The sequence below is a fragment of the Sorex araneus genome, chromosome 3 (genome assembly GCF_027595985.1).
Source record: "Sorex araneus isolate mSorAra2 chromosome 3, mSorAra2.pri, whole genome shotgun sequence".
Taxonomy (NCBI): Eukaryota; Metazoa; Chordata; class Mammalia; order Eulipotyphla; family Soricidae; genus Sorex; species Sorex araneus.
This window is the reverse complement of record NC_073304.1, coordinates 191993322-192018111: the sequence shown is the minus strand read 5'-3', so window position 1 is coordinate 192018111 and position 24790 is coordinate 191993322. Positions and strand designations below refer to the sequence as shown.

Here is a 24790-nt window from a genome sequence, read left to right as displayed (position 1 = left end):
TATGACCTCTGCTTATTCCAAATAAGCAAAACCTCCCAGGGAATCCGCAGACCAGCTGCGGTTTGGGCAGTTAACAATAGCCCCGTGTTTGAAAGAGCAGACAGGGCAGGTTCTAAAGCAGCAGCTCTAGAACAGCAAGGAAACTGGGGTTCTCGAGTGTCAAGGCTGGTCCTGAGGCACTTACTTGGAATCTGCCAGCAAGGAGGGCCGAGAGACATTCCATTTATAGGAGGCAAAGAGCAGGATATCTGCACAAGAGGAGTTCATCTTATAGGACTTTCGGGGGTGGATTGTCTCCTTCTGTACTGTCTCAATTTCCAGTGCATCCAGTTCCTGGTCGAACACCTGGAGACAGAGATGGCCAAGTCAGGATTGGTTCTGCAAGTTCACCTGGAATACGGACTTGGGGAGTTAAGATTACACAGCACCAGGCTCCACTCTCGTGCTCAGAGCGCCCAAAAGAATGAGAAGACTGGTTTCACAGGCACCCTCAGCCCTCAACTCTAGCTCACCTGACACAAGTCCATCACTATGCTCTCGTGGATCTTCTGCCACAAGTGAGCTCGGAAGATCTGGATGAGGGAGATCTTCAGCGTGGGGATCTTGCCATGCATGAAGATGCCGGTGAGGTCCAGCTGTACCTGAAAGCCCACGTACACCTGGCGGAGGAGAGAGAGAGAGAGAGAGGGACTTCGGTTTTCTGGGCATAATCAAGGATGGGGAACCCATCTCCCCAGTCTCCCCGTCACACTCACATTGGCCCGATTGATGGTGGGGGACCACCAGAGGGTGAATCGACGATTGGGGATCTGGTTCAAACCGGATCGCTGAGCGTTGGTTAGCTTCTTCCATTTCATAGATTCCTCAAACCCACTGGCCTTCTCCCTGGGAAGCACAAGAGAGTAGTGAGGCCTGTTACTTCCCGGAGCAACTACTCCCTCCTGGGCGTGCCTGACCGCCAGCACAAAGGCACAGAAGGACTCCCCGAGGGGTCCTCAGGAGGGGAAGAGAATCCTCACCAGAACAGCCCCTCCCAGGTGGGGAAGTAAGTGCCCTTGAACAGCGTGTGTTCCAGGATGCCCTCTACACCACCCAGGGCCTGAATCATGTCCGTCCGGTAGTTGTTCAGGTTCCAGAGCTTCCCGTCGTGACGCTGGTGGGTCCACCAGAAAGGGTTCTGCTTCAGGACCTAGAAGGCAAAGCAGGTGTGGTCAAGCTTTGGAAAATGTACTACCCAGGTCCCCAGCATGGCCATAAATTTTAAGTGAGAGGCAATCTCTGCCCTGCCCCGCCCAGTCCAAATACCTGGTACTGCTTAAAATCAGTTCGAACACGCCAGCCCTTATCATAAGCCAATGTATGTCGGTCCTTCTGGAAGAGAGTGTTGATTCGAGGAATACCACGATCCCAAGAGTCTTCGAGATCTTCTAAAGTCAATCGTCTGCCAAAGAGGGAAGAGGGAAAAATAAAGATTTAAATTAAACATGTTCACAATGAGTTCGCTTGTCCCTGGCCAACAACGATCATCAGGATCACACAGAACCCACTTTCCTCTATAAATGGGGTTCAACACCAGCCCTCACGACACACACACACAGACACAGACCTAGAGACACACACACACACACATGCGCGCGCCAGCTCCGATTTCCTGGGTGTACACACCTGTTCTGAGCAATGGCCTCTTGTCTCTTGAGTGCATACTCAGCCCAGACCCGCTGAGAATCAATGAATTCACTTTCCCATGGCTGTATGTAGCGGTACAAATTGGGAATTAGCTGATCTTCTTCGTGGCTCATTCCTGAACGAAAGTGTGTGATACCCACATCTGTCTGCTTGGACCACCTGTTTTGGAACACAACCGAGATTATAGGACAAAAGGTGAAACCTGAAGTCGAGAAGCAGCTCTTCCCACAGGATCTGGCAAGACTCCCAGCATGGTCCTACCTGAGGTCAGACTGGGGGATGAGCACGTGGCCCATGGAGAGCATGCCCAGTCCGCCCAGTTCCTTGGGGGTATAGAACACGACAGGGGGGAACCGACTCGGCATCTTAGAGTTGAGACCAATCTTGATACGTGTCTGGATCTTGTTCTCACACTTGACCAGGAGGTCCAATAGTTCCTGAGTGTTTACCACAGCCTCCCGAAAGTAGGTCATCAGTCCAATGAGAGCTGTGTTCCACTTATTCACGATCTGAAAATAGAGAACAAGAAGTAAATATAATGGAGGCTAAGGGTGAAGGGCTAGGGACCATCGATCTAGTTATATTCTCCCTAGTTCTTCTTTTTTCTCTTTTTGGGTCACACCCGGCAATGCACAGGGGTTACTCCTGGCTCTGCATGCAGGAATTACCCCCGGTGGTGCTCAGGGGACCATATGGGATGCTGAGAATCGAACCTGTTTCGGCCGCGTGCAAGGCCAACGCCCTACCTGCTGTGCTATTGCTCCAGCCACACAAACTCCCTAGTTCTTAAGGTAGGTTTGAGCTCCATGTAACCAAATCCACTGTAAATGGCACCTCAACTCCACTGCAATGGTTACAGACAAAAGATAGCAACAAGCAGAGTTAATGAGAATATGGAGAAAATAGAATTTATATACGCTGAAATGCTACAGCACCTTTGAAATAGCCTGCCAGTTACTCAGAAGGTCAGAGATCTTATAACTCTACTCCTAGATAGGTCATCCCGTTGCTCAATTTACTCATACCAGTAATGTCTCCATTGTGAGTATTGTTACTGTTTTTGGCATATTGAATACGGCACAGGTAGCTTGCCAGCGGGGGAGATGCTCTCAGTAGCTATTGAAAGAAATATGAAACCTATGTCCAAACAAAAATATACACACTAGGGGCTGGAGTGATAGTACAGCGGGTAGGGCGTTTGCCTTGCACGCGGCCGACCTGGGTTCGAATCCCAGCATCCCATATGGTCCCCTGAGCACCGCCAGGAGTAATTCCTGAGTGCATGAGCCAGGAGTAACCCCTGTGCATCGCTGGGTGTGACCCAAAAAGCAAAAATATATATATATATACACACTAATATTCACAGAATTACTAGTCACAAGCACCAGAGAAGGTAAAAAGCTGTAAGTGACCTTCAACTTGACAAATGAAGAAACTAAATGTAGAACTTAGCTATTTTATAAGAGTATTACTCATCCATTAAAAAAAAAAAAATTTGAAGGGTGGGGCTGGAGCAACGCACAGCAGGTAGGGTGTTTGCCTTGAACGTGGTTGACCCAGGTTCGATTCCCACCAACCCATATGGCCCCCTGAGCACTGCCAGAAGTAATTCCTGAGTGCATGAGCCAGGAGTAACCCCGTGCATTGCCGGGTGTGACCCAAAAAGTAAAAAATCCAACAAACAAACAACAACAACAAAAAAAACAATTGAACGGTACTAATAATACAACGTGGATAATTCTTAATTCTAATTGAGACTAAAGAGGTTAAATGTTATATAAATCCATACACATAAAATATCCAGATTAGGCAAATTCATACGGACACGATTGGATGAGCAATTTTCAGGTGCTAGATAAACGGGACGGGAGGTGGGGGGGTTGGGGGAAGGGTCGCAATAGGGTGATTGATAGCTAAAGTGTACACTGTTTCTTTTTGGGATAAGAAAATGTAGTGGGCCCGAGAGATAGTAGAGCAGAGCACATGCTTTGCATGTGGCTGACTAGATTCAATCCCTGGCATCCTACATAGTCTCCCTCACCCCCCGCTCACTCTATGCATTTAGGAGTGATCCCTAAATGCAAAGTGTACCCTAAGGTATGGCCCCACCAAAAATGGCTGGAGAAATAGTACAGCAGGTAGGGCTCTTGCTTTGCATGTTGCTGTCTGGATTCAGTCCCTGGCACCACACAGGGCCCCACCAGGACTGATCACTCAGTGCAGAGCCAGTAGGAAGCACGCCCTAAGCACAAAAACAAGCACCAAGCAGGAAGGGGGAGGAGACATAGAGACAGTACTAGGGGTAAGGTCATATGCAAGGCAGGCATCTTAACCCCTGAATAACTGAAAATCTGTGTGTGCCACCACATGTATGGACAAGCGTATTATCATACACACACACACACACACACACACACACACACACACACACACACACACACACAGATATCAAACAACAATGGGAAAAGCTGGAGGGCTTAAAAAAAATACAGCAGAAGTGGCCAGGAATGAGGCTCAAGTGAAGAGCACATTCCTCACAGCACCCCACCACTGCCAACAGTGGTCCTGGGGTCCACAGCATTGCTGGCAGTGCTCCCCATCAAGACCAAAAAAGTGGGGCCAGGGCGATAAGATAGTACACTGGCTAAGGCATTTGCCTTACAAGCGGTCAACACACCCCCATGGCCCCCAAGCCCCATCAGGAGTGATTCCCGAGTACAGAGCCAAGGGTAACTAACCCCTGAGCATCACTGGATGTGATCCAAAAACAAACGACAGAAAAAGTTCCAAATAAATAAAAAACAGAAGAAGCTGACAGTACTAAAAGTGGTGGCAGCAAGGATAACACAAGACAAGGGGAGGACAAAAACAGCTACAATTGCCTCTAGCCTTGGAGACTTCCCGCTATTATCAATATTGGGAGACCAAGAAATTTTACTGTAAGAACTATACCTAATGCCACCTCAGGTACAGTTGCAATTTGTATGATAAACTGCACTGTTCTCTTATATGAGTAGATCCTCTCACTCTATAATTAATGAGCAAACAATTAAGCAATCCATAAAAATATATATAGCCTATTATATGTCACCTTTCTTAATAAGGCTCATTGTGCTAGATAATTAACATATCAGTAGCTCCGCTTTATGAATGACTGAACTGAGGTCCAACTGGGATCTTTCCCAAGACCCCACTAGTAGTAGACAGAGCTGAGTCAACCCAGTTTGAATACTGTTAAACCCACTATCCACTACATGTCTCCCTGATCAGACACGCCTCCATTACTCGGGCTCTTACTCTCATATATCTATTTCCTTTGCTCCACGCTATTTCCCAGGATGTGTGGCCTGTTTTACACTCTTCCGTATCACCCTTTCCCATCATCCAGAATTCCAATGGCTCTAAAACACTTGATTCCTCTGCATTCTATCCTTACTGCTCCATACAGGTGGTCTTTGCCAAAAGTTCAATCCCAGGACAGAGAAATAGCTCAATGGGGTGGAACACAGGCTCTGCATGCAAGAAGCCAACATCAGATGCCCAGCACCCCATCTGAGCACCCCCAGGTGCTCAGATGGGGTGCTGCCAAATTCAATGGGTGCTGCCAAATTCAATGGATGCTTTTAGGGTTGTCTTTAACCAAAATGTTCTTAGGCAAGGACACTGTGCTCCTATGCCGCACTCCCTCCAATCTGCCCATGTGAGTTCTGGGGGTCCTCTGAGCACCCCCAGGAGCAACCCTAAGCACTGACTCAGGAGTAACCCAAGTACTGCCAGGTGTGGCTCCAAAACCAAACACACACAAAAGGCCACTCCTAACCCACTGCAATCTCTCCCACCCAACACTAATTGAATACTTCTAGAAGACTCATGTTTACTGACAGCTATCTTCCTCTCCTTGAAATCTACCCACACCCTTACTCTCAGCAACTCAGATCCCACCAATAATTATGCCCAACATTCCAACCCTCACTTCAGTTTGAGTCAACATCATATTTTTAAACATTTTATTAATTTTGGTTTTTGGTCCACTCCCCAAAACCACCCACATTCTGCACTCCTGAAGGTGCGTTGGGGGACCATATGGTATGCTGGGGATAGAATCGGGATCAGCTGTGTGCAGGGCAAATGTCTTACCTACCGTACTCTCTAGCCCCTCAAGATTATTTCTCATAACTTTCCAGTTATACCCATGTTCACATCAGCCCACACCTTTTTTGTTATGCTCAGAGGATACTGCCCTTTCATTCTCTAAAACTGCTCAACTCCTCTGGATCGCTGCACCATCAATTTTTGTATTTCTCCCTTATACGTATATTCCAACAAGCTCCTTCTAAGTGGAAGGCATCTGAAAGATGTGCTGACTCTACCTCCCTCTAGGTGGCAGCCTTCCTCCTCCTCCAGCTCGGCCACACCCTCACTTCTTATAAGCTTCGCCCATGGCAATCTGGCTTTTATCCCCATTATTTCTGTAGTTCTTGCTAAGGTCATCCATGACGTCTGCCAAATTCAATGGATGCTTTTAGTGTTGTCTTTAACCAAAATGCTCTTAGGCAAGGACACTGTGCTCCTATGCCGCACTCCCTCCAATCTGCTCACGTGGGTTCTGTGTTCTTTACAGTCCTCAGAAATCCTCACTCTACATCATGTCCAATCCAGTAAACTTCTGGGTTTTCAACCTGTCTTTGACATGGACAGATTCCTAAATATGTATTTATAAGCCACACCTTCCTTCCACCTTCAATGTATGAATTATCTCTGCTTGGACATCCTACAAGGAACCTTTAAGTAACTCTTGAGGGCTAGAGATGTGGGGACCAAGGATAAGGCTCAGTGCTAAGCACTTGCCTTACACATGTGAGGCCCTGGATTTGATCCTGGCACTGCAAAACACATACATAATTTACTCCTATTTGTTATGGGGCTATACCTGGCTGTGCTCAAGATTTACTCCTGGCTCTGTGCTCAGGGGACACTCCTGATGGTGCTCAGGGGGCCATACGGGGGGCCAGGAATTGAACTCAGTGGGCCACACACAAGGCAAGCACACTGTTCCCTCCTAAACCTGCTGTACTTCCTACAGTATTTCAGTTGAGGACACCAATATCTACCTAGACACCCCGGACAAAAACAAGTGGGGGGCAATAACTGGAAGTACTCAGGGGACCATATGTGGGGCCACAAATTTGAACCAGCGTCACAGCTGTCACAGCATTACCTTTTGTACTCTCCCTTGGCCCCGAGTGCTACTGATATTCACAAGAAGCAATAGAAAATAAATTATCTAGCATCTGCCCCTGGCAGGCAGGCCTTGAATGATGGTGGGAAAATTCAATCAAACCATAATGCCCAAAAGTAGAGAGAGTATGGGGGAAATTGTCTGTCATAGAGGCAGGGGGAAGGCTTGGACTTTGTGTGTGTGTGTGTGTCGGGGGGGGGTGATACTGGGGATACTGGTGGATACTGGAGATGCCTGCCCCCACGGCAGAGTCTGGCAAGTTACTGTGGCATATTCGATATGCCAAAAACAGTAATAACAAGTCTCACAATGGAGATGTTACTGGTGCCCACTTGAGCAAATCAATGAACAATGATGGAACAACAGTGCTATAGTGTATTGGTGGTGGAAAATGTACACTGGCGGAGGGATGGGTGTTCGATCATTGTATGACTGAAACTCAAACATGAAAGCTTTGTAACTATATCTCACGGTGACTCAATTAAAAAAAAAATGGAGGGAAGTGGGGCTAACTGCCCCCTTACCTTGGTGAAGGTGGTGGAACCAGAGGCCATCAGAATCTGACGCACGCGGTTGTGGAAGCGCTGCATTGACTCATCATCCACACGCAGGAAGCACTGAGCTGTTCGTTCCTTGGTCACCTAAGCCACAAAGTCAAGGTCACCTTGCCTCGGAAGTGGTCCTGGCCGCAAGGACCAACTCTGAGCACCATTAATCGCACACCACCCACCAAGGCTCGGCTGCCTTGACAGTGAAAGTGTGGCAGCCTTCGCCTGCCCGCCTCGTACCACTGCTCCCCACCCCGCGCCCGTCCCTCCTCCAGGTGCTACCTCGTTCTGCAGGTTCCAGACCCCGTCCTTGTGGGTGAACTCCTCATAGCTGGTGCGGCACTTAGGCAGGATGCGGCACTCAAAGCCACACATGTTGAACAGCAGGTTGGGGTTATCCTTGCTGTACACGGAGACGAAACTGTTCTCCCACTGAACTGTAGTCACTGACCGTGGCAGCCGGTTCTTGATGTCCCAGAACACTGCCCGGCCCCTGCCCACAAAGAACAAACGGTCACTTCAGTCTCCTGGAAGAAACTGCCCTTCAAAGGCCACAACGGCACTCCCCGAGCACACGTACTCCTCCCACCCAGGACACAATCTCATCCCTGGAGGCACAAGTCGAGACCTGTCCTCTGGGTCCCGCAGGCTGGTGTCTGTCCAGCTCCCACAGACCCAACTCACAAGTTGACGTCATGCTTCATGAGGCGCATGCGGGCATCACGGGGCCAGCACTTCTTGTTGTTATAGCCAACGATGTTCTCATTATTGGGGTCCGGGTGTTCTGTCAGGTACCGCTGGATCAGGTCCCGAGCCTCATCTGCTGTGAACCTATGACAGAAAAGGTACACACACTATTAAGGCCCCCAGGTACCATGATCACAACCAATCCACAGCACCTAGGCAAAGAACCCCCGACTGCCTCCCACAGAATTTCATTCCATTACAGAACTATAATTCAGCGGCAATATAACTAAGGTTCAAGAGCTACTTCCAGAGGCAGGGCCAATACCAATGACCACAGGGGTGACAGTATAGCAAGGGCGAGAGAAGGGGCTCAAAGAACTGGAGGGCATGTCCTGGGCTTGATCCACATCACCACCCCCAAGCACCACCAGGCATGACCCTAAAACAAAAAAGAACCCAGGCAAACCCTCACCTAAAGAAGATATGGATGCGATCAATGTATCTGCAGAAGAGACGGATGGGGTGGGCAGCCTCTGTGGCGATGTCCTGGAAACTGAGGAAATCATTGGGCATCTGTGGAGGCCCAGCCATCTCACTGGCCCGGTGCAAACCCAACACGAGCAAATCCATCACCAGGCCATAGTACTGCACGATGAACGAGGCAAACTGAAGGCCTCTGATGATCCCATATGAGTTTGTGTGGTTCATATCCTAAAAGACAGCGTCAAAACTCTCAACAACTGTTAACAGAGGGCTGAGTCCCAGGCTTCCCCAGGGACCAGCCTCTTGTCGCCCCTCCCCCCCCGCCCCGGAGTGGTCACCAGGTAGAGCAGACACCCCCATGCTCCCCTGCCCTGACCTTATAGTTGATGACGACGTTGTTCTTGGCTGTCATGTAGTCGGCGATGTTGTGATCCACAATGAGGCGGAGCAGTCGATTGAGCAGGGTCAGGTCGATCTTCTCATACATCTTCTCAAAGCGTGACTCCAGCATGACGTTGCACTCGCCCTCGCTGGTCTCCCACACGTCCTGCAGGTTATTGATGCCTGAAAGGTAGGTTGAGACAAGTCACCAGCGTGGCACATGCCTCTCTCTTTCAGGACCAGCAACTGTCATATTTAACACATTCCCGATTCCACTGCCACTGCACTCGATCATCAGAACTGTGCAGTGTCACCCTGTCACTCAGACATTCTGCCTCGCACAAAGGTCAGGGCACCTGTCTTGCACGTGGGCAGCCTGAGGTCAACCACCAGGGCTCCATTTGGTCCTCTGAGCACCACCGGAGTGACCCTTGAGCACACCAGGTGTAGCCCCCAAACCAAACCATGATGCTGCCTAGTGGCCTAGGGTAGGGAGAATTCTCATGGCGAATGGAAGTCACCTCCCTTCCAGAGGGCAATTCTAGAAAGGTTTCTCCTTTGGTCTGGGTGCCACACCCACCAGTGCCAGGGATTAAACCTGGGCCTGCCACACACCAATCATGCTCTGCAAGAGCTCAGCCTGCTGAGCTACCACTCCAGCCCCCAGAAAAGTTTTACCTTGGCACCACTTGTAAACGAGTAGAGGCGGTGGTTCTGTGTCAGCAGGCTTGATCCAGGGTGGGAAAAGACGGCGCTTATCAGCTTCATACCACAGGTACTGGTCCAGATAGGCGTCAGTTATCTTTTCCAGGGGCTCCACATCATAAACTGGCACCAGGTGACTATAGAGATCCATGAACTCGATGCCCACCTGTGGGACAGGGACAATGGCTCACAATAATCCACCAACGATCCGAGGTAATCTGCCGCTGTGGGCACCACATATGATCTGCAGCCAAAAGAAAACTCAAGAGAGCATCTCACTCACTTCCTTGAAGGCTCTCTGTGTGAGGAGGTGACGCTTGATGCGGGACAGTGCTTCATGGGGGTTGTCATAGGCTTGCTCGATCAGACCCAGCTCCTCCCTCTGAGACTGGTTTAAACGAGACTTCACACTAACAAGGCAAGAGAGAAGGTAAAACTGGGGAAACCAAGAAGCAGCCAACCCCAGACAGGACAAAACGAAATCCTGGTGGCACCATTCCCACCTGTCCCGAGCCTACGAGCACCTGTCTACTCTCCTCCTCACCTGTAAGCTTCCTTAAGCCGCTCCAAGGCCAAGATGAGCAACTTGGTGTCATGCTTGTAGGAGAGCGGGGGGAAAGGAATGGGTGAGAACCTGCGGCTTTCCAACCAATGCACAGTGGTGGTGTACACTGCCACTGCTTCCTCCGCAGTGATGTAAGGTCCATCCTGTGAGACAGACAGGACAATTAGCCTCTCTCGGTAGCCCAATCCCTCCAGGCCAAGCCCAGTGCTTTATTCTACCATCCACACCCAGCCCAGGCTACTATGTCGAACCTTCAAGTAGTTATGCTGTCGCTCCTGTTCTGCCTTCAGGTAGAGCCGGGTGAGACGGCCCAGGTTCTTTTTGCAAACGGTCTTATCCACAGTGGCCCCACGGCGGATTCGCTCTCGGTTGTAGTGGGCAGTGTTGGTCCACCAATCAGCCTTGGCCTTCACATAGCGAAGGATCATATTTTCTATGGGTGTTGGCAGCCCGGGAACCTAAAGGGCGAAAGGCACAATAAGGAAGTGAAGGGGACCCGAGAGACCCCAGCAAGAGCCCCAGAACACATATCCCTGGATGGTGACACCTGTGCTTCCCCAGAGTCTGGGAGCCACCCACCTTCCAGGGGATATTGGCCTTCCAGCAGCGCCAGGCTTCACTGAGATGCTGCAAGATTGTCCTGGCCTTGTTCTGCTTGATCCCCTCCGGCATCATGTCCAGAATGTCATGCATCACAGCCGCCCGAAGCTCAAGGTCAAAATGTGACTCCACTCGCTGTTTTGTCACAGTCTTGGCCACTCCTTTCGAGTGTCTGCCTAGAAGTGATTAAAACCAAGAGCATTTGTTTTTATTCTATTGCTGGAGCTAATCTGGCAGTGGTCAAGCTTAGCAGTGCTTGGGGTCATCCACCTGTGCTCCTAGTGCTGGGGACTGAGCTCAGAGCCTCACCCATGCCAGGCAGATGCTCCTCCTCCTGGGCTGTCTTCCCAGACCGTGTCCTTGCTTTTATTTATTTTACTTTACTCTGGGGTCTTAGGGCCACACCTGGCAGTACTCAGGGCTTAGTATGGCTCTATGATCAGAGATCACTCTTCCTCAAGGAACTTGTAACTTGTAACTATGCAGCACTTGTAACCATACCATGCAACACAAGGACCTTAATCCCTGTACCATCTCTCCAGAGCTTTGTTTTTATTGATTTAAATTTTGGGGCCACACCTAGCAGTGCTCAAGGGCTGGTCCTGGCTCAGCACTCAGAGTCACTCCTCATGGTGTTCAGAGGACCGTGCAGAACTAGGTACCAAGCCTGGTCTCCCACACACAAGCATGCCCTCCAGTCCACTGAGCTATCTTTCTGGCCTGAGTTGGCTTTCTCAGTAAGTCCCTATTGGAAGGGTTAACACTGCCCAAATGACAATCCTATCCAAAGCAATATAATTCAACACAGTTCCTGTAAAAATACCCATGACTATTTATTTATTGATTTTTTTTTTTTTGCTGTACTTCTGACTTCTGGTGGTGCTCAGGGCTTCCTCCTGGCTCTGTACTCAGGAATCACTCCTGGCAGACTCATAGGACCCTATGGGAGGCTGGGGATTGAACCCTGGTTCCATGTGAAAGGCAAATGCCTTCTCTGCTGTACTATCATTTGGCACCCCCCCACCACCACCCCATGACAATCTTTAAAAGACCAAATACTGCTGAAATTTATATAGAGTAACGAAAGCCCCCAAATAGCTAAAGCAATCCTGGGAAAAATGAAGGAAGGCTTTTCTTTTCCAAACTTTAAATTATTCTATAAAGCTATTATAATCAGGACAGTGTGGTACTAGCATAAGGACAAACTCTCACATCAACAAAATAGAATTGAGAGCCTATGGATAAATCCTCAAGTATATGGTCATTTAACCTCTGATAAAGCGGCTAAGAGTATGAAGTGGAACAAGGAAAGCCTCTTCAGTAAATGGTGTTGAAAAAACTGGTCAGTCATATGTTTAAAAAAAAATGAATTCAGACTTCCATCTCACACCATTCACAAATCAATTCAAAATGGACTCAAGACTGGCTCAGAGAGTAGAGTGGGTAGGGTGCTTCCCTGGCAGGTGACCAAAGCAGGCTCAATCCCTGGCACTAGACAGAGCCCATGAGCATGGTCAGGAGTGACCCTGAGAGCCAGGAGTCAGCACTGAACACCACAAGGAGTGTGCCAAAGCACATCAAAGAGAGGGGGAGGAGAAAAACAAAGATCTCAGTATCAAAACTAAATCTACACACTATATTGAGAAAAACACAAGCAGAAAGAATCCTATATAACATCAAATCTAGAAGAATCTTCAATAATTCAATGCCGGGGGGTGGGGGGGAAATGATTCAATGCCATTCACCAAGCAAATATAACAGATGAGATTACATCACATTAAAAAGCTTCTATACTGCAAAAGAAATGACCGGAATAAAAAACACCCCAAAGGAGGCTAGAGCAATAGGACAGCGGGTAGGGCGTTTGCCTTGCACGCAGCCAAACCAGGTTCAATTCCCAGCATCCCATACGATCCTCCGAGCACCGCCAGGATTAATTTCTGAGTGCAAAGCCAGGAGTAACCTCTGTGCATCGCCAGGTGTGACCCAAAAAGCCAAAACACCCCACAGACGGGGAGAGAATATTTGCCCACTGACAAAGGGCTACTTTCTAAGATATATACATCTGTGAAACTTAACAAGAGAAAATTAATCAGGGATGGAGAAAGTACAGAGTGAAGGGGCTTGCTTGGCAAGTGGGTTCGATCCCCAGCATGCCATATGGTCCTTTGAGTCAGTCCCACGAGAAGTGATTCCTGAGTGCAAAGTCCTGAGCATTGCCAAATATGACCCCCCCTCCAAAAAAAACAACAAAACAAGGAAAAATAATCAACCCCATCAAAAGAGAGAGATGAACAGTATCTTCCTCAAAGAACAAATATAGATGACCAACAAGTATATGAAAAAATGCTCTGTATCACTTATCAGGGAAATGCAAATCCAAAGATGAGTTATCACTCAGACCAGTAAGACTGGCACACGTAACAAAGAACAACAACAACCAGTATTAGTGGGGATGCTGGAAAAAGGAACCCTATTCACTGCTGGTGGGAATGTAACCTGGTTCAACCTTTTTGGAAAATAATATGGACACTTCTCAAAAAACTAAGAATTTGGGGCCAGAGAAACAGCACAAAGGGTAGGGCACTTGCCTTGCACATGGCCAACTCAGGTTTGATCCCTGGCATCCCATATGGTTCTCTGTACCCTGCCAGAAGTGATCCCTTAGCACAGAGCCACAGTAACCCTGAGCACTGCTGGGTATGAACCAAAACCAAAGAACAACAACAACAACAAAGAATTAAATCTCCATATGACTCAAAAATTTCACTAGAGGGTTCAAATGCCTAGTCAGAAAAGGCATTTTGCACTCCCATGTTCACTGTAGCACCATTGACAATAGCCAAAAATTGGAAACAACTCAAGGGTCCAAAAGCAGATGACTAGATAAAGAAACCGAGGTATATATACACACAATGGTATTAAGTGTGCACATTCAGCTATAAAATAAAAGTAGCAATTTGCTGCCACGTGAATAAAACTGGAGGGTTATCATGCTGAGCCACGTTAGCCAGAGGCAGAGGGATGTGAGGGCGATCTGGCTGGCCAGAGGGGTGTCCCTCACTGCTCCATATACACCTCTCCTGAGGCTGCGTAGCCTTCCCAATAGAGATGAAGATTCTTCAGTCAAGTAACTGCACCTGCCTGATAGAACCTCCAAACAAGCTCTCAGAAAGAGAGGGAGAGACAGAATGGCCTCTCTCATATGTGGGCAGAAAGCAGCAGATTAAGGGAGTAACAAACAGCCTAAAGCAACGGAATCTGAGAAATGGTCTCCAGAACTAAACTTAACATGGTGGGGAGAACACAGGGGACGGGGACTCGGGGATCCTGAGATAGCAGTGGGGAAAGCAGACACCCAGGTAGAGGGTGTGGGGTTGGAACATTGTTTGCCTTAACCCTAAAAATATTATAAATCATAGTGACTAAAATGAACGTTTCTTAAACTTGTATACCCAGGGACCTGAGAGATAGTACAGTAGGTAAGGTGCTTGCTTGCCTTGCAGCTGACCTGAGTTCAATAGCCAGTACCACATATGATCCAGAGCATAGCCAGAGTGATCTCTGAGCAGAGTCGGGAGTAACCCTGAACACAACTGGGTATGTCCCCAAAACCAGAACTTAAAAACGTATATATTCAGTTAACTGGTAAGATTCTTTGTTTAACATACTTTTCTTTTCTTGGGGTCAGAGCAATAGTGCAGGGGGTAGGGCGCATGCCTTGCATGCATCCAACCAGAGTTCTCCAGCACACCATATGGTTTTCCCAGCAGGTCAGGAGCAATTCCTGAGTGCAGAGACAGGAGTAACACCTGGGCACTGCCCGGTGTGGCCCAAAAACTGAAAACTAAAAGTAAATAAAACGAAACACTTTTCTTGGCTTTTAGCTTAATTTGGCGGGAAGATGGAGGAGAACGGAGGGAAGTAAGTCACTCTGGCACGAGGTGTGGTATTAGAACAATGTCTGTATGAAATCCATTTTAACAATATTGTAAATTAAAGTGCCTAAAATTTTTTTTAAAAATCACTGTCTTCATGTCCCCACAGCTAATCCTGGTTATAATTATATCAGAAAGTCCTGAGAACACAATGTTCAATGAACATACAGAAAAGACTTCAAGGGGCTGGAGCGACAGCACAGCGGGTAGGGAATTTTCCTTGCATTCGGCCAACTCGGGTTTGATTCCCAACATCCCACATGGTCCCCCCCCCCCCTCAAGCACCGCCAGGAGTAATTCCTGAGCAAGTAACCCCTGTGCATTGCCAGGTGTGACCCAAAAGGAAAAGAAAAAATACTAAATCAGGCTCACTGGAGAATGGATCTTAGAAGAAACTTAACCACAAGAACTTCTCACAAATGCAAAATAAGAGCAGGGAACAGCGAGGGGGCAACACAGGCTAGTCCTGAAGCAGTAACACTTGAAGCAGACACTGGGGACAAAGAAAACCCACTTACCTTCAAACTGTCGGGCCAGGAGGTTACCCAGCCACCGCTCCAACAGAGGGGTGATGCCACGCATGAAAAACAGCCAAACCCGCCATCCAGCAGCCCAGAAGCCACAGCCAGGCCCCTTTCCTACAGGGCCCTGTGATTCCAAGCAGAAGTCAGGAATACAAGTTAACAATTCACTTGGACAACAAAACTGGGCAGAGATAGGACAGAAGGAGGAACAGATGCATAACAGGTAAGGAGAAGGAAAACCTACGAATCTCATTCTCTAGAATGGGATAAATAAAACGTTGGGGTATGGGGTGGAGTCTTGTCCACCTTCTCAACCTTCTGCTGTGCTAAAAGTTTACTCTTGGTTCTGTCCTCAGGGATCACTCCTGGCGGTACTTGGGGAATGACATGTGGTGCCACAGATCAAATCTAGGTCAGCCACATGCAAAGCAAGTGCCCCCCCCCTCCCCGCCAGAGCTTCTTTCCAGCCCCTAAATAAAAAATGTTAAGGCAAAAAGCAGTGACTAAGATTTTGTATGTAGATTTAAACGTGACTGGGCTTAGGAGAAAGTGTTGAGGTTCCCAAGGAGAGGACACTAGTAACATGCAGTCTCTCTCCAAACAGAGAAAGCTCTGACTAAATGGAAAAAGAAAACAAATCTGATGAGTAAGAGCAGCGGCTCACCGTGTTGAAGCGGTAGTAGATGAGATGCTTCAGGTCCTTGCACATGCGAATCTGCCGCATCAGCTTGTATTTGTAGCGGTACATGCCTGTCAGTTGCCCCACATGGGCAAAGATATACTGCAATCCATCTGCCAGCTGCAACACAAAGATGCTTTAAGCTAGAGCCAAGATCATGATCTGCCCAGGTCTTACCCAGCTTCTCCACCTGATCGGGATGGTGCTACCCACGTCACCTGGAAGGCATCCACATTGCCCAATCGATACTGCACGTGACTATCCACCACCAGCTTCGTTAGACGCAGAACCTCTCGACACAGATGAAAAGCATTCCCAAAGCGAGATTTTTTTCTTTCCTGGTAAAGATGCCAAAAATGGAAAAAGTATGAATAAGCACTATTTTTAACAGGAGTACTGCCCTCCTCAGAAGTCAGACGCAGCCGACCCGGGTTCAATTCCCAGCATCCCATATGGTCCCCCGAGCACCGCCAGGAGTTAATTCCTGAGCGCAGAGCCAGGAGTAACCCTTGTGCATTGCCAGTGTGACCCAAAAAGAAAAAAGAAAAAGAAAAAGTCAGAGAAACAAGTCGAGAGACCCTGAAGGTCCAAGGTTCACCTTGGTGGTGAGCGTCTTGACTGGCTTGAGGTTGAAGTTGTAATCCAAGTGCAGGTAGTTGAGGTTTTTACGGTGGATGAGAAGGTTGAGCATGTTGTAGCCCTGGCGGCAAACCTGCAGCCCCACTTCCACCCAGTCCAGCTTAGTGGACTGGAAGAATTTGGTGGCTTTGAAGGAGCGGAAGAGATACCTAGGGTGGGAGTAGGGAGAATGAGACTTGGTCTCCTGATTTCCTTTGGAAAAAAGGAGTCCCAAGAGGGGTCATTGGGATACCCGACCTCTTCTTCTGTGCTTTTGGGGGCCGGTGCTTCAGGGCATTCAGCACATAGTACTTGAGCAGCTTCTGGTAAGAGACTCTGACTTTCACAGGCTGTCCAGCAGGGCAATGCTCACGATACCTGGGAAAACAAGGGAACAAAGCTTAACCCCTCTCTCCTTCCACTCACTGTGCTCAAGACTGCTAGCCTGCTCAGCAGGGCTTCCTTCTCCCTTTAGACCACCTGGACCCCCCACAGGCAGAGGCCTTTACCAGTTCCTGATTTTATGTATGTGAGTGTGTGCAGGGACCAAATCCAGAGTCTCGCCCACAGCCCACACAAAGCAAGTGCCCTACCATTAGGCCACATCCCTGACCCCAGTAATCCCCTTACCAGTTCTTGACAAGGGGAATATCCAGGGCCCGGCGAGTGCGACCCGAGCGAAGGTTAAAGGGCCGTGGCGCCCACAGCAGGGCGATGCCATTGGCGGTATTGTCTGTGTAGAGGGGTGTGTCCTTCAAGAAGGGCTCCACAAACTCCGGGAGTTCAAACTCCTCATCGTCATCTGGCAACGGTTCCTGGCTCTGAAACAAGAACCCCAAGGGTTCATCTCCCACTGAACTGGGCAGACCTGGGATGAGAGGGAAACTCTCTAGGGCCAGGCACAGTGGCTACAACTGCCATGGAAACTGGGCCGCCTGACAAGAGAAGCCCTAAAGGGCCAGGGCAGAGGGGGCCAAGGGAACAGAAAACAAGTCAGGGCCAAGGAGGAAAGCATCAGCTTGCACACCCCACTGGCTCACCACCAAGCACACCTCCCACAGGAACCCCAGCTCCAGGAGGTAAACACCGCAACTACCTCCCAACCAAGAGCCAAATGCTAGGCTGCAGGAAGGAGTTCTGCTCATGTCCTGTGTTTGGTTTCTGCAAAGTAAACAGCTCTGTTTAGGAAAGTGAGGTAGTAGGAAACAGGCAAGTACACATTCCGGAGAAAATGCAGGCTTCTCCAGGGCTGAGAGCGAGGTAAGTCAGAAAGTAAGAGAAAGAAATTACACATCTCAGGCTGCGATACAGATGACCCGGAGAATGGGAAATGTACTCGTTCCTGTTGAGAACAAAATGAAGAGCCAGGCCTCACTTACTCAAAGGCTGAAACGGATGCAGCTCCCCACCCTGCTCCCGAACACCACCAAGCACTGCAGCTGGGAGCAGTGTGGCCTAAGTTCCAAAAACAACCAAAAAAAAAACACCCACAGTAAAATGTGGATGAACATCCAAAGAAGTTTTTTTCCTGGAAATAAGTCAATCACAATATTGTTTGGGGGCCACACCCAGAGGTGCTCGGGCTTACTGAGCACCTGATTCTGCCCCCAGGGCTCACTCCTGGCAGTCCCGGGGGCTCTATGGTTATCAGGTCTAAGCAGGTCTCAAACCAGGTTGGCCATGTGCAAGGTAAGCACCCTCCCTATTATTGTACTATCTCTCTGGCCTGAAGACCATCACAAAAAGATCATAAATTGGGGGCCACAGAGATAGAAGAGCGGACAGAAAATTTGTCTTGCACGTAGTCAGCTCATTCAATTCCCGTCATCCCACATGGTCAGCAGAGTTAGTCAGAAGTGAGCCCTGAGTGCAGAGTCAGAATTAAGCCCTGAGAACTGCCAGGTATGGCCCAAAAAACAAGTTTGAAAAAAAAAACAAAAACAAATTTTATGATTCCATGTATAGAAAACATCCAGACCAGGCAAACTAATGCTGATAAAGTGAATTAATAATGAGGGTGGCTGAGAGAAATGGAGAGTAACTCATACTGAGGGGTCTATCTTCAGATGAGAGAAAATGTTCTAAAATCACCTGTGATGGTGGTTGAACACCTCTGAAAATTCATTAACCAGTGCATTTTACATTTTAAATTGGGGTGGTAAGCAAATTTTATCTCAGTAAAGGAACCAGGACAAAAATAGATCACAATAGGGGCTGGAGAGATAGAACAGCGGGTAGGGCATTTGCCTTGCACGCGGCCGACCCGGGTTCAAATCCCAGCATCCCATATGGTCCCCTGAGCACGGCCAGGGGTGATTCCTGAGTGCAGAGCCAGGAGTAACCCCTGTGCATTGCCAGGTGTGACCCAAAAAGCAAAAAAAAAAAAAAAAATAGATCACAATAAGCAAATTGTATCTCAATAAAAAGAATTAAGAAAAAAATAGAACATGATGAAAACAGAATAGTATAGAGAAAAAAACCCAGAGGAATAACTACAAAGCCCAGATGAATAAGCAAAGAAGCCAAAATTATACCAACAACTAGGTTTGAGCCAAGTGCCAACCTCTCAAATTAGCTTAATCCTCAAGAGAACACTAAGAGACTGGAAAACACGTCTGCCTCTAGCTGATTTGATCTGGTAACACTTTAGCCACACTCTTGTGCGAAATTTCTCTTGGAAGAGCTGAGATCAAATGTCCCACCTTGACAGAGTGCCGATGGGAAATTGGGTTGATCAAAGGATCAAAGTAGAAAGCAGGCAAATCAGGATCCTCGGTTTTGATGAAGACAACATTAGGAGTGTGGTACCTGAAACGAAAGAAGAGTCAGTCCAGGTTCTCCTGCCCTGACCCAACCTAAGTGCCTGCCTTCTCTTTGCCCCTAGCTACACCCTCGCTCTCACCAAGTAAGGTGGACATGGTGTGGGAGGTTGTTGTATAAGTAAGGGAATGCAATCTTGTACTCAGTCCGGATCGGCTGACGAATGATGATCTTATTAATATCATTGAATTCATTCCAGTCTTCATCCCTAGGGTACAAAATTCAAAGATAAGCTCACTGTCCAAGACATTTCCAAGTTACAACAGGATCTTAAGGCTCAATACTGGCTTTTATCCATCCCAAGGTGCCTAAAATCCTTATTCTCTTCAACTTACTGCAGGTTGATATCTCGAACAAGAGGTTCAAATTTGGGGCCTCCTGGAATAGCCATATTGAGGGCCTTGGAGGTAAAGAAGGCCTTGAGATCAAACAGGTAGAAGTAGTTGTCGTCCACCAAGTCTGTGAGGAGCTGATTGGCCAGGCGATAGAGAGTGGACATCATGGGCAGCGTAAACTGCCAGCGCTGGTAAGTAGAGCCATTCACATACCTGGCAAAAAGAGGCCTGTGTCAAGGAGATGTACCACGGAGCTAAGTCCAGTTATACCAAGTCTGTCCCCATAGACCAACAGCATTCCAAGATATATCAAGAAGCCAGGCTCTCCCTGGACTCCTGGACTTCTAAAATTCTCATAGGCATGGAAACCTCAACCCTTACTCACTTCCTGCTGTCCCTTAATGGCTGGTGGTCATAGAACCAGTCCAACACAGGAGCATCCTCCTCGGGGTCCAGCTCCAGCTGAATGGCCTCCAGAGGCTCAACATCTAGAATATTGTCAGCATAGTCCAAAGGCGGCTCCTCATCATCAAAAGGAGGGAAACGCATCCTCTTGAAATGCCTCCTGTCTCTTTTTTCTCGGCGCATCATAATCCACATTGACCTAGAAGCAAACAACATTTCATATATACACACAGAGACACACACACACACACAACTATTTCCACCCAATACCCACCACCCACCAGCACCGTTACCGCCTGCCGCCTTTCTCACCCCCACTGGGAGATGTAGACGGGCTCAATGACCCACGGAATCTCATTGACAAATGAAATGGCTCCAGTGATGTGATACAGCACAGGCACGTCCCGAATCTGTTCCCATGGCATAGGCATGTTCTCCAAGAGTTTGAGGACTGCATGGGGCATGTACTTTAGAGCACTGCAATGTTCAAGAGAGATTGTTAGAAATGACAAGGTGTTCCCGCCCTGTTCTGCTTTCCATGCCAACAGTTTGAGCACACATTCCACAGAAGACACTGCTTACAGTCCAATTCCATAATCCAGCCACACAGGCTTCCATGACCAAGAGAGGTAGTACAGGAGGTAAAGCACTTAGCTTGCATGTGGCTGTCATGGTCACGACCCTAGTTTTTTGTTTTTTTTTTTTCTTTTTGGGTCACACCCAGCGATGCTCAGGGGTTACTCCTGGCTTTGCACTCAGGAATTGCTCCTGGCAGTGCTTGGGGAACCTTATGGGATGCCAGGGATCGAACCCAGGTCGGCCACATGCAAGGCAAACGCCCTACCCGCTGTGCTATCGCTCCAGCCCCTCACGACCCTAGTTTTTTTTTGTTGTTGTTTTTTTTTTTTTTTTTTTTGCTTTTTGGGTCACACCTGGCGATGCACAAGGGTCACTCCTGGCTCTGCACTCAGGAATTACCCCTGGCGGTGCTCAGGGGACCATATGACGACCCTAGTTTTAATCCCCAGCAACATCTATGGTCCCCCTAAGCACAACTGACTGTGCCAAGGGTGATACAAACCCACTCTCCTTCAGAAAAGAAAAAACTCTGCCCATCCTCCAACCCACTTCCAATGGTGCCACTTTTCTTGTACTCCAAAGTCGAACAAGATGAGTCAAAGTCCCTTTAAACCAACAGCTGTCTCCCATCAACACAGCTTACATTCTACTCTCCAGGTACCTTCTCACAGAAAATCAACTATTCAGTGCACTTGACTGTACCCAGGTGCCTCCAGTCCTTCCTGTTGCTAAACTGTAAGCTCAGGAAGGGTCATCTTCCCTGATGACTGCTATATGCCTAGCAGTGACCAGAAGGTCTGGAGAAGCAGTGTGGGGATGCTAAGGTGCTGGCCTAGATCCCCAGCTTCCTATGTGCACAGAATGATCCTGTCAGCGCTGCTGACCATGATCCCAGAGCCACAAGCAGCTATGCCTCAGCCAAGGATGTGTAAGCACCACAAAAAGAGACACAGTCTTGGTGAGCACTACAACTAAAAGGGTGAGCAACTGAAACATCATCACGAAAGTTTCTAAGTCTGTAACTGTATCTCACAGTGATTCATTAAAAAATATTAATAAATAAATACATAGTAAAAAAAATTTTAAAGAAGGGTGAGCAAGTAGGCTGCAGATACAGCTCAGTGCTAGAACACTTTGCCTTGCACGTGAGGTCCTGGGGTCCATCTCTGGCCCTGCACCCTGCCCCTGCAGCACCAGCAGCGATTCCAAGCACTGTAACCCAGAGTCAAGTGTGCCTTGACCAAGAATGGGACTGCCACAATGAAAGGAGTGCAAACCTCAGCGAGCACTGCAGCTAGGAGAGCACCAGCTGATGTGCCACACCCTGGAAACACCATAACTTAAAAAATGTGAGTGCCACACTCAGACACATGTGGGAACTGGCATCGCAGCACCAACAATAGGAACAGAAAAGAAACTCTAAATGTTAAAAAAAAATTTTAAAAATTAGGGAAATAAATAAAACTTCCATAGCTTAGGCCAGTTCACTAGATGGCTAATATTTTTTATTTTAACTAGAAGAGGCATTTGCTAAGTTATTTATTTACTTTTATACATTTACTTATCCATTTAAGGCAAGTGAAAACATAAATATAAAGACCTCCAGACTTTAATCCCCCAGAACCTCAGAATTCAGGCTAGTATATGATAAAGCTTCTGTTCTGAGTTTCCATTCACTCCTATAGGGACACGTCATTATTGGTTCTACAGGTTAAATAAAAGCCACAATCCCAAATTATGAAAAATAGGGACCAGACAATTAAAAAGCGTAAAATTAAATTAAACTTAAAAAAATAGGGACCAGAGCAAATAATACAGTGGATAAAGCATTTGCCTTGCACAAGGCCAACCCAAGTTTGATCCCCCAGCACCCCATATGGTCCCTTGAGCACTGCCAGGAGTGATTCCTGAGGGCAGAGCCAGGAGGAAACCCCTGACCATTGCTGGGTGTGACAACCCACCCCACCCCCAAAAGTTATGAAAAACAAAAAGGCAAGAAATAATATGCTGGAAGATTAAGGAATAATCACAGAATCCTACTTTTAACTCTTTTCTCGCATCCTCCAGGACAGACTGTGATAGAAGACTTCTGCCCCATAGTGACAGAAGTTATCTGCAATAAGGGTCAGAGAAAGGAGTCAAATTCCAAATTCCAGAATATTTCTTACCCCAAGTAGACTCTCTTGTCATGGCGAAACTTCCTATTTGTCATGTCTCCATGGTCTCGAATGATCTTTCTGACATGTTCTGGAGGCATGTCTTCCTTCTGAGCATCCACAAATCCAAATTTGCGCTTCTCTGCATAACGCTTGGCCTGCAACTGCTGCCATTTTCGGGCTACAAAGACACTTGGGTTTAGAGGATTGCAAACCAGTGGCTCATTCATCCCCACCTCCTGCCCTAGAATGGCGCCTGTCAGGGATACCAGGGAGTGAAATACGTGGACTATGCAGAAATACACATTGTTTCAATCATTGCTGCATTCTGCTTTCCCTATCCTTTCATCACATTTATAACTTATGCTTTTTTCTATTGTTGTTGCAAATCTTTTAAAGTGCTTTTGGGGGTGTGTTTTGTATCAGAGTACTCCCTCATTACAATTTAAACTCTAAAGTTGTGTCTTCATCGCTACTGCGTCCTCATGGTTTAAATCAAATGTGCACGAAGAAAGGCTTTCAAAGGTTTGACTAGATGAGAAAATAAATGGGACTAACAAGTGTGACATCTAGCTTTTGGGTTTTGGGCCAGAGGGTGGTGCTTTCCCAGGCTGCGGCGGTGCCTGGGAAAGAAGCCGGAACTCCCTCCCGCATGCAAGTCAGGTCCGTCCAGCCATCTCTGCTACCTGGTGACAGCTAATGTTTTTGACACTTGCAAAGAACAGTAGGGAAGCTGGCCGGCCGCCGCACGCATGCGCACCCCCGCCCACACCTCCCCCAGCCTGCAGCGGGCTCCCGCACGCGCGTTCTTCACCTTTCTCCTGCAGCTTCTCCTCTGACATGTAGTCCGGCAGCGGGGCGAGAGGGCCGGGCACCGGATTTCCTGGCCCTCGGTAAGGAAACACTCCGGCCATGATGCCGGGAGGATCTGGAGGGTAGCGACAGGGAAAAAAATGAACCAACCGCTAGGCCCGACCGCAAGAGGTGTAGCAGGGATGCATCAGACTCCCTCCGGCTGCAGTCCCGCCCGCTTACAGTACGCCCAGAGCAAGGGCCCTGCCCGTCCTGCTGCTCTGGCCGATCACACCAAGCCCGCAGCCCGGCCTTAGAGCGACTACGTACCCTAAGCCCCTCGCACAGACGGCCGCTTTTCTCCGAGCGCAATGGCGGTAAACCTACGTCCGCACCGCGTACCCGACGCCGGAAGTACGCAACCGACTAGGCGATTTATCCAATAGGCACCACCGGGCCCAGACGGATTAGCGAGCTCACCAATTAGAGTCGGACGTTCGGCCGGAGGGGGCGGCCCTTAGGCGGAAAGATTTGAGCGGAGGAGGGGGTGTGGCCGGGTAGACGCAAGCCCCGCCTTCCCACGTTTCTGGGGCTGTATTGGGGCTTCTCAGCAGTCTCTCTACTGTTTACTTCTTAGAGGGACTGGCGACCGCTAGGTCCCGAGCTTTGCTAAATTCATTAGCATTTGCATATTATTCTGTAACTTGTCTCAGAAATGTGAGGTGTAGTCATTTCTTCGTACATGAGTGCCTTCATTCATCCATCCATCCATTCAATGTATGCCCGTTATCTCATCAGGAAATATAGTGGGGGGGGGGAGAGGAAGGACATGGAGGGGTTCGTGGGGGCGCAGGGAGCTAGACCAGAACCCTGGCTCTTATAATGCGTTGTAATGAGAGTTTGGAGTTAGTCACTCTAGAAAAATGAAAAGAGGCCCGGAGGAACAGTGGGGGAAGTAGGGTCCTAACGCCTCCATACACAATCCCCACCCCCATTCCTCTCCATTCTTTTTTTCTCTTCGCAATGATGTCTTTGTGGAATGTTCAGTGA

At 48.3% G+C, this 24790-nt stretch overlaps 1 protein-coding gene across 1 annotated transcript in view; it reads right to left on the bottom strand.

Annotated features, from left to right (window-relative positions):
- PRPF8 (pre-mRNA processing factor 8) overlaps positions 1–24162 on the bottom strand; it is a 32757-nt gene extending 8595 nt beyond the window's left edge. The window contains exons 1-31 of the mRNA XM_004604980.2: positions 24071–24162; positions 23763–23876; positions 22961–23129; positions 20526–20690; positions 20194–20412; positions 19809–20021; positions 19556–19681; positions 19356–19461; positions 17284–17474; positions 16912–17031; positions 16634–16823; positions 16254–16373; positions 16021–16155; positions 15351–15480; positions 10874–11070; positions 10546–10752; positions 10274–10437; positions 10013–10139; positions 9703–9895; positions 9020–9207; positions 8633–8871; positions 8158–8304; positions 7756–7966; positions 7450–7566; positions 1948–2195; positions 1666–1845; positions 1306–1441; positions 1020–1189; positions 756–885; positions 513–659; positions 185–345 (exon numbers count right to left, since the gene is read on the bottom strand). Coding sequence (XP_004605037.1) covers positions 185–345; positions 513–659; positions 756–885; positions 1020–1189; positions 1306–1441; positions 1666–1845; positions 1948–2195; positions 7450–7566; positions 7756–7966; positions 8158–8304; positions 8633–8871; positions 9020–9207; positions 9703–9895; positions 10013–10139; positions 10274–10437; positions 10546–10752; positions 10874–11070; positions 15351–15480; positions 16021–16155; positions 16254–16373; positions 16634–16823; positions 16912–17031; positions 17284–17474; positions 19356–19461; positions 19556–19681; positions 19809–20021; positions 20194–20412; positions 20526–20690; positions 22961–23129; positions 23763–23862 — 4946 coding nt within the window. The 5' untranslated portion in view covers positions 23863–23876; positions 24071–24162. The remainder of the gene's footprint in view (positions 1–184; positions 346–512; positions 660–755; positions 886–1019; positions 1190–1305; positions 1442–1665; positions 1846–1947; positions 2196–7449; positions 7567–7755; positions 7967–8157; positions 8305–8632; positions 8872–9019; positions 9208–9702; positions 9896–10012; positions 10140–10273; positions 10438–10545; positions 10753–10873; positions 11071–15350; positions 15481–16020; positions 16156–16253; positions 16374–16633; positions 16824–16911; positions 17032–17283; positions 17475–19355; positions 19462–19555; positions 19682–19808; positions 20022–20193; positions 20413–20525; positions 20691–22960; positions 23130–23762; positions 23877–24070) is intronic.
- Positions 24163–24790: the final 628 nt, after the last annotated feature.